The following is a 14,630-nucleotide window of genomic DNA, read 5'->3' as shown; positions in this document are numbered from 1 at the left end:
TACAACGCATTAATACGGCCCTGTGACTTCCTGCTAAGTGCATCAGCCACTACGTTCGCACGACCAGGATGATAATCAATCGTGCAATCGTAATCGCTGAGCAACTCCAACCACCTCCGCTGACGAAGATTAAGTTCCTTCTGAGTAAAGAGATACTGGAGACTCTTGTGATCTGTAAAGATCCTGCACTTTTCTCCGTAAAGATAGTGCCTCCACAACTTCAACGCAAAAATGATAGCAGCCAACTCCAAATCATGTGTAGGGTAATTCGACTCATGAGGTTTCAACTGCCACGAAGCATAAGCAATCACCCTACCATGCTGCATCAATACACATCCCAAACCATTCAAGGAAGCATCGCTGTAAACCTCGAAATCACCGCTATCGTCTGGGAGTGCCAAAACAGGTGCATGAGTGAGACAATGCTTCAACCGCTGGAAACTCTGCTCACACCTATCATCCCACTCAAATTTAACATCCTTCCTCGTTAACCTCGTCAACGGCAAGGCAATCACCGAAAAATCCTTAACGAATCTCCGATAATACCCTGCCAAACCAAGGAAACTTCTCACCTCGGTGACGGTTCGCGGCTGCTCCCAACTCTCCACAGCTGCAACCTTCTGAGGATCAACCAAAATACCCTGAGCAGAAATGACGTGCCCCAAGAACGCAACTTGGTCTAACCAGAACTGGCACTTGCTAAACTTAGCATATAACTGGTGTTCCCTCAATCTTTTCAACACCAAAGTAAGATGTCGAACATGCTCCGCTTTCGACTTAGAATACACCAGAATATCGTCAATGAAGACAATGACAAATCTATCCAAGTAAGGCTGGAATACTCGGTTCATCAAATCCATAAAGGCGGCTAGTGCATTCGTCAACCCAAATGGCATAACCAGAAACTCGTAATGACCGTAACGAGTCCTGAACGCCGTCTTAGGGACATCATCCCTACTGATCTTCAGCTGATAATAACCAGACCTCAGGTCAATCTTAGAGAATACACAAGCACCTCTCAGTTGATCGAACAAATCATCGATACGAGGCAATGGATAACGGTTTTTAATCGTCACCCGATTGAGTTGCCTGTAGTCGATGCACAGCCTCAAGGTTCCATCCTTCTTCCTCACAAACAACACTGGAGCGCCCCAAGGCGAAGTACTAGGCTGGATAAATCCCTTATCCACCAACTCTTGCAGCTGAACTTTCAATTCCCTCAACTCCGCGGGAGCCATACGATAAGGAGTTAAAGAAATAGGATTTGTACCTGGAATCAACTCAATGGTGAACTCTACGTCTCGATCTGGGGGTAACCCCGGTAAATCCTCAGGAAATACATCAGGGAAGTGTCTGACCACTCTCACATCCTCTACTCTGCTAGTAACAGTCTCATCCAATACCACATGAGCCAGATACCCCTGACAACCCTTAGTTAACAACTTTTTCGCTCGAAGCGCCGAAATAACGCCATGTCTCACCCCACTCTGCTCACCCACGAAAGTAACCACAGGTAGTCCAGGTCGGTGAAACGTAACTACTTTCCCGTAACAGTCAATGTTGGCACGATAGAAGTGCAACCAATCCGTGCCCAGAATCACATCAAAGTCCACAATATCTAACGGGATAAGATCGGCTGACAAAGCAACTCCCTCTACGATCACTGGACATCCTGGGTACACACAATTCACGACACAACTTTCTCCTCTAGGCATAACAAACTCTAAATCATACCCTAGAGGTGTGGGGCGAGGTTGCGTTACTTGAGCAAAAGTATGAGAAATTACGGAATGTGTAGCTCCACAATCAATTAAGACTCTAGCAAAACAACCAAGAATGTTTAACGTACCCATAATCAAGTCTGGGTTGTTCTGAGCGTCCTGCAGAGAAATATTGTGAAGGCGCCCCTGTCCCTGCTGACGCCCGCCGCGGCCTCGGCTCGCCTGAACGCCGCGTCCCTGAGCACCACGCCCCTGACTGGGCTGGCCTGATTGTCTCGAAGACCCTGCACTGCTAGTGGCGATCTCCCCCTGCTGATACTGTCCTCCCTGATACCACTGAGAACCACCCGCTGGAGCTGGAGGATACGGCATATAGCCGCCTGAATACTGGGGATAGCCACCCTGGGAATAGGGATCCTGGGGATACTGATACTGCCCCGGAGCATAAGGAACAGCATCACCCTGATAATGGTAAGCACCACCTCGACTCGTCTGGCCGTAGCTACTAGTACCCTGAATCTGCTGGAGCGGTGCAGGTGGTGGCATAAAGGTCTGCTGCGGTTTCTGCTGCTGCTGACTCTGGGGACAATTTGCCGCTCTATGTCCCACCTGTCCACACGTGAAGCAACCACTGCTACCACGTCTACACTCGCCGAAATGCCGGTTGTTACACCTGCGGCAAATAGGGGCTCTACCTCGACCACCATCGCCCTGCCTCTGGCCTCTAGCGCCACCAGAAAATCTACCTCCACGACCCTGTCCAGTGGCACTGAAGCCACCACTCGAAGAACTAGAACTAGCTCCACCTCTCTTGAAGCTCTGAGTCTGGCGAGTCCCGAGCGATGCCTGACCTTTGCCTTTGTCATCTTTCTTCTGGTTGCCGTCCTTCTCTTCATCAGTATCGCTCGACATATTCTCGGAGTCCTCGATCCTCAACAGTATCTCATAGAAGTCCCGATAAGTCTCGCTGTGGACAGTAGACGCCATAGAACGCCACTTCTTCCTGGTGCCCAGACGGAAAAGACGAAGCATCTCCGCCGGATTACCAGCGACATCAGGGTGATAACGGGACAAGTCCGTAAACTTACGGTAGTACTCATTCGCTGACATCTTCCGCTATTTCATTTCGGAAAACTCCTGTTTCTTACGGTCAATATACTCAGGGGGCACATACCTTCTCCTAAACAACCCCGTAAAAACATTCCAATCAATCCTCTGATCCGGAGTCAACCTACGAAGCTCCTGCTCCCACCAAGCTGCCGACTCCGTATCCAGAAACCAAGCGGTCGTCTCGACCCACCTCTCCATAGGCAAGTTCCCCTGATTATGCAGCACCCGGAAAGTCTTCTCTATGTGTTCTAGCCAGCGCTCTGCGCTCTCGGGCCCCTCACTGCCCTTAAACTTATCCAACTTCAGATTGTACATGGTCTCCAGAGGAGTCCTCTGGGGAGGGCGCATCACTGCCTGAAGGGCTGTAGCAAAAGCTTCCCCCAATTAAGTAATATCGGGGAACATAGGCTCAGAAGAGCGACGGGGTTCCCGACGAGGCGGCATAGTTCTGACAGAAGACACCAAAGTTATTAGAATACTCACAAGGACACAGGACTGCCAAACCTAGGCTCTGATACCAAACTGACACACCCCGACCGAGATCGGAGCGTGCTGGCCGTCACACAAAGGTGACATAGCCATGTGCACGTGCGGAAGCTAGTAAGTAGTAATATAAGAGTACGAATAATTAAAAACTAGCATACAAGTACTAGAATAAGTGCTAGTTAGTGCGATACAAATTCAGAGCAAATCTACAGCAGTCCAAATAAAACGACAACAGCAGTACGCCCGAAGGCGACCCTACAATGTGGAGTGTCTGTCAGAACGCCGAAAAGCTCCCAAGGGAAACCACCGCAACGGCTAAGCAACTAGAACCTGGAGGGGCGCAAAACAAAAGCGTGAGTGGGCAAAAACAAAGCTCTTTGAAAACCATTTAGCAAAATACAATCTAACCCCTCGCCGTAAAACCTGTATACTTCCCAGAAAATAAACATATAAACGTATGTATAGATATACCAAACATGCTTAAGGGTATGCCAGTCATGCTCAATCTATGCCATGTCAAAATCTCATAATGATATGCAAGTGCTCAGGTATGAGTCATATCAATCACATAATCCTCTGGCAGCCGGAGTCACCTAACGTGACCTGTACGGCTGCATATAGAGCTCAAATCTCAACTCAATATCTAAACCTGCCCATGAGTCGGAACCACCTAAAGGGGTCTGTACGACAGGCCTGGGTGTAACATGTATATACGCTCTAGTGCTACGATCACGTGAAGGCTGTGCGAATAATCGCGGGTCACCTACGAGTCGGAACCACCTACTGTGGTCTGTACGACAAGCCTATGCACCTAGCTTGGATCCAAGCTGAGCGTATGGTGCGGGAGGTGAACAACACGTGAAGGACTGTGCCCTACTCTGGGCGGAAGCACTAACACCGGGGGTGCAGGTTATGAGCTCTCTAAGCATCTCTAACCACTATTTAATGCAATCGTTAAATAACGCTTACCTGGCACTTACCTATGCCTCCACAGCACCCACATATAAATATATATGACATATGCATAATTGAATATATAATTAAACGTATATGCCACTACTCATGCATAACCACCAATTATATATAAAAGAAATGGCATATAACGAAGCATTTATACTAATTTCTGGGAATTAATATGTATATAGGTATATACGGAAAACAAAAGCCCACTCACTGGTATGTAGAAGGGTCGTAGCCCCCCTGTCTCGCGTGTGCACGCTCGTCCTCTGGGTACGTGTCACCTAGATGCGAAACAACTATAAAAACGTTAACTTTAAAGCACATAACCCGTTTCTCGTAATAACTTCTCATACATTGCTCAAAATGGACAAATGAATATACCAACGCGATCTACACAACCTCAGGATCACGCCCATATTTTTAGAAAAAATTTTGGACCACGCACGCGCCCCCACGCGCGGCCACGTGCATTGCACACTGACGGCGTCAGTTGACGCCGTCAGGAATATTCCGTCAACTAACGGAATATTCCGTTAGACTTAACCCCTGCCGTCAGGAATATTCCGTTAAACTTAACGGAATATTCCTGCTTCTTCTCCGGCCAATCCCCGACGCCGGCGCCGTCGCCGTCGCCGACACCGTCGCCGGAAAACCTGCAAATCGCTATAACTCTCTCGTTTTTCCACCTTTTTCCACGTTTCTTGCACCAAATTAAAGCCCTAAACTAGTAGAACACAACCATACACATTTTAAGGTCTAAAACTCACTAGATTATACCTGTGCAAGCTTCCCAAAACCGGCCAACTCCACAACCAAGGATCCTGACGTCTAAATTCGACCAACGAGCTACTCCCAAGCTCCTGGGAACCTCACAAACACAACCACAAGCTCAGAAATCCCTAAAACTCAAAGCATAACTATTGCATGAACAGTACTCAAATCGGCCATCGTCGAAACGACATGAAAACGATGTGTTTCTCGCCTGAAAAGGGTATGGCTGAGCTTGCCTCGACCTCACGAGCTCATATGTGTCCTTGGTTTCCTCGATCTGTGAGGATTTGGGTGGTTTTGATGTTCGTCCGTACGTCGAAGGAAGAAGAAGAAGGATAGAGGACTCGGGGAAGAGGAAGAAGACAGAAGGAGAGAGAGACAGAGGGAAAGGGAAGGACAGAGAGTGTGCAGGTGTGTGTGTGTGGCCCAACACATGCCACCACACACAAAACAACCCCACAACTTGACGAAAAACACACTAGGGGTAAAATTGTAATTTCACACGTACGTTTTAATAATCCCGGGACGGGATGTCACATCAAGAGTCAAAGCAAATTCCCATTCTAATCATATCTATCTTTCTCCCCACATTTTCTCGGACCCGGCTTCTCTGCCCTCCCAATTCTCATACATTCTTATCCTTTCCTATTTTGTACGATTACGGTTAAGCCACGTTAATATTTTATATTGATTTTTTTTATAGAGATAATAAGACAAAAAACAATAGTGATATAAAATGTTGACGTGCTTTAACTGTGACCGCACAAATAAAAAGAGATGAGAGTGTATGGGAACTGGGAGGGTAGAGAAGCCAGGTCCCACTTTCTCACTATTTTACGTTATAACATTTCGTGAATGATAACCTAAATTTGGTTATATTTTTCTTTGAGTCTCATTTGTCAAGCTTTCCATTTTTTCTACATATTTTGTACATACACAAAAAAATATCTATATATATATATATATATATCTCTTATTTAATAGAAATACCTTTATGTAATGAGTCCACGTTAAATATAACGGTATGTTTCTTTTGCACAAAGTAATCTAAATAAAAAAAAGTTTGAGTCGAACTTTGACATCAAATAAAGAAGTAAAACGCTTTCAACTGTCATAGCTACAAGCCTACAAGCCACCACCTGAAAAACCATTATCATCAATTTCTTGTTAAAACTGTTTTTTATCATTTTAGGATGGATTTGACAAATTGGTTTTTGTTTTATTTTCTGGTATTTGTTAAAAAAAAAAGGAAAACTAAATGTAAGAAAAGAGAAGAAGAAATAAGAACAAGACATATAACAGAAATGAATAATAAAACTAAAAAAGTTTATTTTCAGACAACAAAAAACGTTGTGAAAGCTGTTTATTTATTTTTAATAATTTGATAAAGTAAAAAAACTAAAACGTGAAAAAAAAAAAACTAAATTATCAGAGTGGATGAAAAAGGTGATTCCAAACGCTGTAGTGCTATAAATTCCCAGTTCCCACCATGCCCTGGAAATTCCTCTCTCTCTCTCTCTCTCTCTCTCTCTCTCTAAATTCTTGAGTCGGCGTTCTGTTGAAGAAGCTCGAGCAATCAGCAATGGAGGTTCTTCTCTGAGAGGGAGCGATATCGGAGCTCTGGTTTTTCCAAATTCGGAAGCTTTGGGGAGGAGGTAGCTGCTTAATCAGTTGATTGCGAGCTGAGGAAGAAGAAAGGTTGCAGCTTCAATGGCGGTGGAGTACGAGTGCTGCACCAGTGGATTCTTCATTCACATAGTGGTCATCGTGCTGCTGGTGCTGTTCGCGGGGCTAATGTCCGGGCTCACCTTGGGCCTCATGTCCATGAGCCTCGTCGATCTCGAAGTCCTCGCCAAGTCCGGGACGCCGAAGGATCGCAAGCACGCCGGTACGGCTTCTGATTTTGATTTGGGTTCTAAATTTTTGTTTTGTTTCGTTTTGTATTCTCTGTTCTGTTTGGCTGCTGGGAAAATGCGAGAAAAGGTGGACAGAAAATGGTGTGGGACCCTATTTGATGTTTATTTCTACTATTTTTAGTATAATCTGGATTGTTGTTTTTGTATGGATTTCGATTCGAGGTTAGTTGATTATAAGGAGATGGATATGATTGTTTGGAATTGGATTGTTCAGCTGTGGAAATATTTTGCCCAATTATATTGATAATTTAACTTACCCTTGTTAAAACATGAAACTTTAGTTCTCCATTGGCATGAAAATTGGTGTTTTGAGAGGAGAAAGGGTGTGTCAGTGTTGGAATTAAAGAATGAAAAGTGATTTCGTGAGAATTAGAGCCCGTTTGGGATTGCTTCTCGCAGGGCTAAAAGCGCTTTCTGGCAGCCGAAAGTGACATCTTCCATGAGGATTAATACTGGGTTTCTTCTTTGTTTAATGTCTTGGGTTATAAGGAATCTGTAAATTTACTTGAAAGATATAGCATAAAGGTTCCCATGGAAAAAGAATGTTTTTGTGCAAGGGTTTTTAGCTTTGTAAAGATAGATTTGGTTGTACTAGCTTCGTTTGATATTGATTTGGACATTGCAGTTTAGCTAATCATTTCGCCTGTCTCTGTATCTTGTTTCTAATTGCAGCGAAGATATTACCAGTTGTCAAAAACCAGCATCTGTTGCTTTGCACCCTGCTGATTTGCAATGCTGCTGCAATGGAGGTACATGTTATTAATGCTTGTTGGAAAAGATACTAACTTCAATAAAATAATAATAAAAGGAAAGACGATATTGAAATCTCTGTTCCTTCTCTCAGACACTCCCAATTTTTCTTGATGGTTTGTTGAAAGCTTGGGGTGCAATCCTCATTTCGGTGACACTGATTCTTCTGTTTGGCGAGGTAAGTGATATATCATTTTGTTTGTATTGTAGGATGGCCTAGAACATCGATAGTTGAAGTTTGTAAGTCTGACTTCTGCAAGGATGTTTTCATTTTGTTAGTTATTTATGATCTGAACTAACTGGCTCTTTGAGGCAACACTGAGAGGGCATATCCACAACCCAACCCTATGTTGATGTTTGTTGGTTTGCTTGAGAAAAATTACTTTGAGAACGTAAAGTTAGTTTTAGCATCACAATGTTGATATACCATTCTTACATGTATATTTGAAGTCATTGACGATATAAAATATGCCATGTGCGTGCCACTAACTTCTGTTTCACCTGTGTGCAGATTATACCACAATCTGTTTGTTCCCGATATGGTTTAGCTATAGGCGCAACAGTGGCTCCAGTTGTCCGTGTTCTTGTTTGGGTCTGCTTTCCTGTTGCATATCCTATTAGTAAGGTATGATAGTTTTAGCAGTTACTTTTTTCTTTGCAATTTTTTATGCTAGTGGAATGAGGTCAACTCTCTGACTGTTACGCTCTACGTGGTTTCCAGCTATTAGACTTTCTGTTGGGCCATGGACATGTAGCTCTCTTTCGCAGAGCTGAGTTGAAAACGCTCGTAGATATGCATGGCAATGAGGTACGTCTGACAGCTCTCTTAAATTTAATTGTCAACTGTCATATCAGCTTCATCATTCTTCTGTAATTCTTTCGTTGGGTCTTTTTCTCACTTCTGTTTTTAGAGTACTTACGACCTGCCTCATAACCATATGTCTGTCTTGTTCTAGGCCGGAAAAGGTGGAGAGTTGACACATGATGAAACAACCATTATTGCCGGAGCACTTGAACTCTCCGAGAAAACAGCTCGTGATGCCATGACTCCTATAGCTGAAACTTTTGCAATCGATATCAATGCCAAGCTTAACAGGTTTATTATACTTTACGCATTATAGCAGAAAATACTTTTGTTGACTGTATAATAATGTTTTGATTTGCAACCCTAAATGCTGCTTATCACACAGGAATTTGATGATTCGAATATTGGAGAAAGGGCATAGCAGAGTACCGGTTTATTATGAGGAGCCAACAAATATTATTGGACTCATCCTGGTAAATTTTTAACAATGCCCTTTTCTATACCTCCCAAGTTCCCAACATGCAGGTTAAAACCAATGTAAATCAGAGTTCACTTGGGTTAAATATCTCTATCAACTTTGAGTCTGAAAATATCTGCGCATAGGCAATTTATTTGACATGTTGAAACGCTATGCTATGAAACTTAAACAGGTTACTAAAATAATTGTAATCCAAAGTCATGTTGAGTTAATTGGTGCTTAAATTTCGAGCATGGTCGACAAGTTAATGTATCTTGTTTCCTTCTTTCATTCCATTTGATTTATTTTGATTTTAGTTTGCAATATTTTTCTTTGTGACATACTTCTCTCAACTACTTAAAATTCAAAATTTAGGTAAAAAATTTGTTAACGGTGAACCCAGAAGAAGAAGTACCTGTAAAGAATGTCACAATACGCAAGATTCCAAGGTATTTTGCGTTGATTTAAGTTCATGTTTATTGTAGGATTAATTTCAGTACAAATTGAAGATGATTTACATAAAATGATGTTGTACTCTCATTTGTTTGATAGGGTTCCAGAAATGTTGCCTTTATATGACATATTGAATGAGTTTCAAAAGGGTCACAGTCACATGGCTATTGTTGTGAGAAGGTGCAATAAGAATGCGGAGCAGACTAATGGCATTCCGGGTGACAGTAAGTACCTGCTTCCTACTGTAGAATGCCTTGACAATTTCCTTAGCTAGAAATTTTCCATCCGCCCCTTCAAACTCTACAATCGGACTTTTTTGTTTTTTGTTTTTTGTTTTTGTGATAGACTGATTGTAACTGTTCTCTATATCTCCCTTAATAGGTCCAGTGAAAGAAGTGAAAGTCGACATTGACGGTGAAAAGCCTCTTCACGAGAAGTTGAAGAGCAAAAGATCACTGCAGAAGTGGAAGAGCTTTCCGAATTCAAACAGTGCGAATAATTCATACAGGACCGGGTCCAGAAGCAAGAAATGGACGAAGGAGATGTACTCAGACATCCTGCAGACTGATGGTGAGCTCCCCAAACTACCTGAAGAGGAAGAGGCTGTTGGCATCATAACAATGGAAGATGTTATCGAAGAACTTTTACAGGTACTAGATCTCATTTGAAGCACTATTTCTATTTTTCGATGCATCGTAATTTTGCTAACGGGCCTTGTATCCTGACCTCAAATATTCGTATTGCAGGAGGAGATTTTTGACGAGACTGATCATCAGTTCGATGACTCATAACACTGGCATTTCTCGGAAGCAGAGTGTCTTGTGTCTGTAAGTGCCGAAATAGCTTTGTCAGAAAACTCTACTAAAACTGTATTAAATAGTCATACGGTTGAGAAGTTAATAGATTTATGGAATTACGTTCTCTAGTATTGGTATCTGCGTATGTCCGAGATGAATATCAACTTTTCTCCACCCAATATTGTGAATATTTTGGATTTATGGTAAATTGTTACAGTGCTTTGAGAAAAATATACCTCTACATGTCTGCTGAATATGAACCAGGAATTGGGTCTTGCGTGTAAAAGCTTTTCGTACTCAGCAGTTGCCCAAGTTTTTTCTTCCGTAAAAACCGGGATTAAAAAGATAGAGCCAAAAAGGAAGAGCTGAGCTACTTGAATATAATTTTCCAACTTGAAGACGAACAAGAAGAATCTGATTCAATGATACAACTGAAATACAACCCCGTCTTCGTTTTCGGTTTCGATAACAGTGGTTGCGTTGCGCATCAACTCCGTACAAGGCTACAAGCATGAAACATTGCGATTCAAGTTCTGATATGTTTCAGATCTTGTCTACAACTGTGAACGATCAAATATCGCCACAAACTAGGATGACCCCTCCTATAAAGCGCCTCTTAAGCATGGTATTTACTTCTTTTCGCGTCCTTCCTCCTCTTCTTCTCGTCCTTCCTCTTTTTCTTCTTCTCTTTAGATTTTTCCTTGGACTTGTGCTTGTTAGAACTACCAGGCTTCACCATTTTATATTTCTTCCTCTCATTGTCAAGCTCCTCTTCAGAAGAATAACATAATTTATGTGAAGGCCTCTCTGGTCCATACACACGGCGTTCTTGTACACTGGGGCTCTGTGGCAGCGCTTCCTTGGAGTCTGAAGAACGGGGAAGATAAGGGCCTGTTTCGTCCATCCTTGACCCAACAGCACCTCTGCCACGCTTGATTCTGTCATACAAGGAAATTCACGCTAATTAGTCATATATTCTCTCCCACGCGGGAGGTGGGGAGGAAGAGAGAGAGAGAGAGAGAGAGAGAGAGAGAGAGAGAGAGATAGATACCTTGAATGTAAAAATTCTTCAAGTTCTTCATCCCTTAAACCATTCTCTTGCCTTGAATGACAGCTCTCATATTCTCTTTTCCTTGACGAGCAAGAAGGACCAGCACTATCATCTGGGACAGCACGTCCCTTACCGCTGCTTCTTGGAGAGTTACTGTCTCTGTGACTCCTGTCATTTCTGCTCTCATCCTTCTTCCCCTTAAGCCTATTGTCCAATTCTCTCTCTTTTTGCCGGAGTCGCCACATCTCATTCACTTCAACAACTCGATTTGCTGGAGGAAACAAACGAAAATAAAAACTTTAGCTGCATGACACAGCAGTCACCAAACAAATAAAACATGGTGTGTATGAAAATTCTGATTGTACTTTTAACATAAAAGCAATAGAACCTCATACATGCTAACAAAAACATACTAGGCGCATCATAGATTTCTAGTTACACAATTTGATGCAAGCTAGGGAAGGCAACAGTGCATGATCCAAGACCTTTTCAGAAACCGGTAAAGTGTCTACTTTTTAAAAAAGAAATGTCTACACTCATAAGTATCGTTTTTACTCCAAAACGGAATTATGAAGTCCTATTACAACTAAATTATAAATACAGCAGTATAGGAACCGACCTTGTTGCACGCCACGGACAGTAGCACTGAGGAACCGTGAATTTGGCCGAAATCTTGTTTTAGGTTGTTGAAGATAAGCATGCACACCTTCCTTCTCAGCTTGACGCCGCAATTCAGCGGCTTCTCTCATAAGAATTGAAGCTATTCTGTTCTCTGTTTCAAGATCCATCTAACCCTTATAAGCAACTTCCTGGAAAAAAATAAATGCAGTAAATAGTCTTGATGAGTTTGGAATCACAGACAACTTAATATGAATGTGGAAAAAGTGTAGACACATGTCAACAAGCTATTAGTTGTTAAAACTTTAGAAAGAAAAAAAGGGAAAGAGATCCTCTCCGGATCTCTTCCACCAAGGCCACAAGATCAAGTGATCTGGGCCTTCCAAATTTCATCCAACGGCCCACCTGTTTTGACCCCTTAAAAAGCGTGGACCATTGGATGAAATTTGGAAGGCCTGGATCACCTGATCTGGTGGCCTTGGTGGAAGAGATCCTAAGAGGATCTCTTTCCAAAAAGAAGTACACTTTATACAGAAGCAATATACACTCATGTCAACAAGCTATGCATGTTTGCTACATAATTAAGGTACCAAAGCATTTTTGGGAACAAAATTTCGAAACAGCTAGAAAACGTAACTAAATTCCAGTCCCCTTTTCTGCCTTTTTTTATTTTATTTTTTATTTTTTTTATGTGGTGGGGGGGACAGCGGTGGAGGTGGATGAGTTGACATTAAGTATATATACATCATCTTCCACAGGAAGAAAAATTGAAACGAGATACAATTGATAAAAAATTGCAGGCAGACTGATAAACACGATCTTTTCTAGTTACATTAAGAAGTTCGTATAATTCTCCTGGTCACTACTCTACTTCCTTAGAGGGAACCATATGGTAAAACCATACAAGAAAAAAAAAAATCTTTTAGATTTACCACGATAGAAACTAATTTAAAAGCTCCGAATTCCACACATTTTTTTACAAAATTACAATCAAGAAAAATTTATAAACAAAAGTAAAGATTTCATATTAAACGATATTGGATCTGATTTCTACTTGCAAAGTTCAAAAACAAATTGACAGTGTAGTGTGCACTGATGAAAACCCTTCTACTCTCCTTACATAAGGTATGCCATCATAAAAGTTTGTAGCATTCTTACGGTAACCCCTCTACTTGCATAAGGCCACCAAATTGGTGACATCTTGAGAAAAATAAACAAATTGATCTCCTGGACTTAATAGAGTTACAAACTAATTCAAAAACTTAGTTCTGTACGCATCTCTCCTATATCCTAATGACCACATAGTACATGCACAATTTGCAAGACGCTATTTCAGAACTTCGTAATACACAGATTAACTAAAGGAAAACCAGGCAATTTCTGGGAACATGAGCTGGGATTTTGCAGAGGGTAAACAACAAGCGTACCAAATGAAAGTATTAATCTTGAACTACGCTTTCTAATACGCCAAAACAGCCTAGTCACACTTTGGCAAGTTATCTCTATAATGTAAAGTGAATGCATAGATGAAGCAAATTACCGTATGGAAACCTCAACTTTATTAGCTTCTCAAACTTTCTTATGCAACTCTCAAGTCACAACCTGATACAAAAACTCTTCATTTAATGCAGGGGACGTTATAATACTCAAGTTGATTTGAACTAAAAATTATGCAGAACCATGCAAACAGCTAAACCCACGCGAAAACTAGCATGGAAACAGCCACAGACCAATCAGAATTACAAATTTCATACGAAACCAATACAATTACAGATAATCAAGACAACCCAATACGGAGATTTGAAAATATAAACAATGAAAAATTTAACTAATTACGAAACAGGCAATCAGAATCGCAAAATTAAACACAAAATCAAGTAAAAAAAAAAAGAGGGCTTTTGAAAGATGCACATGGAAAAATCTGGGCTTGATGTTCTTGATCAAAGTGGTGGCCATCAGAAATCAAACTCAATCGAAATTCCAAACTCAAATTTGTGTTAACGAAAACCTAGAATCTCATTCCTACTCTTTCAAATAATTTAGCTCTCAAGAATCTCAACCAAACAAACCACAAAGAAAATTATTAAAAATAAATAAATAAATAGCGGCGGTGGCTCACCCGGTGACGGCGTTTCCTCCGCCGTTAGCAGCGTCGCTGTTTGCTTCTTTTGGAGGTGATGAGAATCGAAGTCAGATCACAGAGAGAGGAGAGAGGAGTCTTTTTACTCAAAACGCAAAACTTGAACGAAAATTAATGTTCGTTCGGACCAAAATACCCTTACATTTTCACAAACGAGAAAGGCAAGTTAGGGCCGTTCGAAATCTCTACTAATTAATAAAATATTCATTATCAACTAAAATCTTATTAAATTATCAGCTTAATCTTTTAATTAAGACAGAATATAAATAAGAAATATAGAGTAGAAATGTAATTTCATATAACTAAATTTTGCTATTTTTCAAAGCTATGCGTACATGTAATCATAACATATTTCTAATTAAAAAAAAAAAATCTCTCACTCCCACATTCTCTATCACTCTCTTCTCTCTCCTTCTATTTCAAAAACAAAATTTTTTTTTCACACATTTTGTATGTGCCGTATGCTAGTTACATTTAAAATAACTAAAGGTGTTTTTTGTGAAAATATTTTTAAAACCAATTTTTAGTAAAAATACAATGAATTCCAGAGAAATACACTAATTACTTTCTGCAACAAACACGTGCTAATACTTTT

The 14,630-nt window shown here is 41.2% G+C and overlaps 2 protein-coding genes across 4 annotated transcripts; one reads left to right on the top strand and one right to left on the bottom strand.

Annotated features, from left to right (window-relative positions):
- The first annotated feature begins 6,521 nt into the window (after window positions 1-6,521).
- Window positions 6,522-10,357, top strand: LOC137725323 (DUF21 domain-containing protein At2g14520-like). Its single transcript, XM_068463970.1, has 11 exons — window positions 6,522-6,936; window positions 7,637-7,713; window positions 7,809-7,892; window positions 8,226-8,339; window positions 8,436-8,522; window positions 8,671-8,810; window positions 8,905-8,992; window positions 9,352-9,425; window positions 9,529-9,653; window positions 9,811-10,079; window positions 10,176-10,357. Exons 1-11 carry the CDS (start codon window positions 6,759-6,761, stop codon window positions 10,218-10,220), a joined length of 1,281 nt encoding a protein of 426 aa, XP_068320071.1. The 5' UTR covers window positions 6,522-6,758; the 3' UTR covers window positions 10,221-10,357.
- A 222-nt stretch (window positions 10,358-10,579) lies between these two features.
- Window positions 10,580-14,147, bottom strand: LOC137725324 (uncharacterized). 3 transcript variants are annotated; one of them, XM_068463973.1, is made up of 5 exons: window positions 14,015-14,144; window positions 13,436-13,497; window positions 11,897-12,082; window positions 11,278-11,548; window positions 10,580-11,164 (listed from the first exon to the last, which is right to left on the bottom strand). In XM_068463973.1, the coding sequence occupies exons 3-5, from the start codon at window positions 12,063-12,065 to the stop codon at window positions 10,843-10,845; spliced, it is 762 nt and encodes a 253-aa protein (XP_068320074.1). In that variant the 5' UTR covers window positions 12,066-12,082; window positions 13,436-13,497; window positions 14,015-14,144; the 3' UTR covers window positions 10,580-10,842. The 3 variants fall into 3 exon arrangements, with proteins under 3 accessions (XP_068320074.1, XP_068320072.1, XP_068320073.1); XM_068463971.1 differs by having other exon boundaries at window positions 11,897-12,086; window positions 14,015-14,142; XM_068463972.1 differs by lacking the exon at window positions 13,436-13,497 and having other exon boundaries at window positions 11,897-12,086; window positions 14,015-14,147.
- Window positions 14,148-14,630: the final 483 nt, after the last annotated feature.

Source organism: Pyrus communis, chromosome 2, assembly GCF_963583255.1.
Source record: "Pyrus communis chromosome 2, drPyrComm1.1, whole genome shotgun sequence".
NCBI classification, from domain to species: domain Eukaryota; kingdom Viridiplantae; phylum Streptophyta; class Magnoliopsida; order Rosales; family Rosaceae; genus Pyrus; species Pyrus communis.
This window is presented reverse-complemented; position numbering and strand designations above follow the sequence as displayed.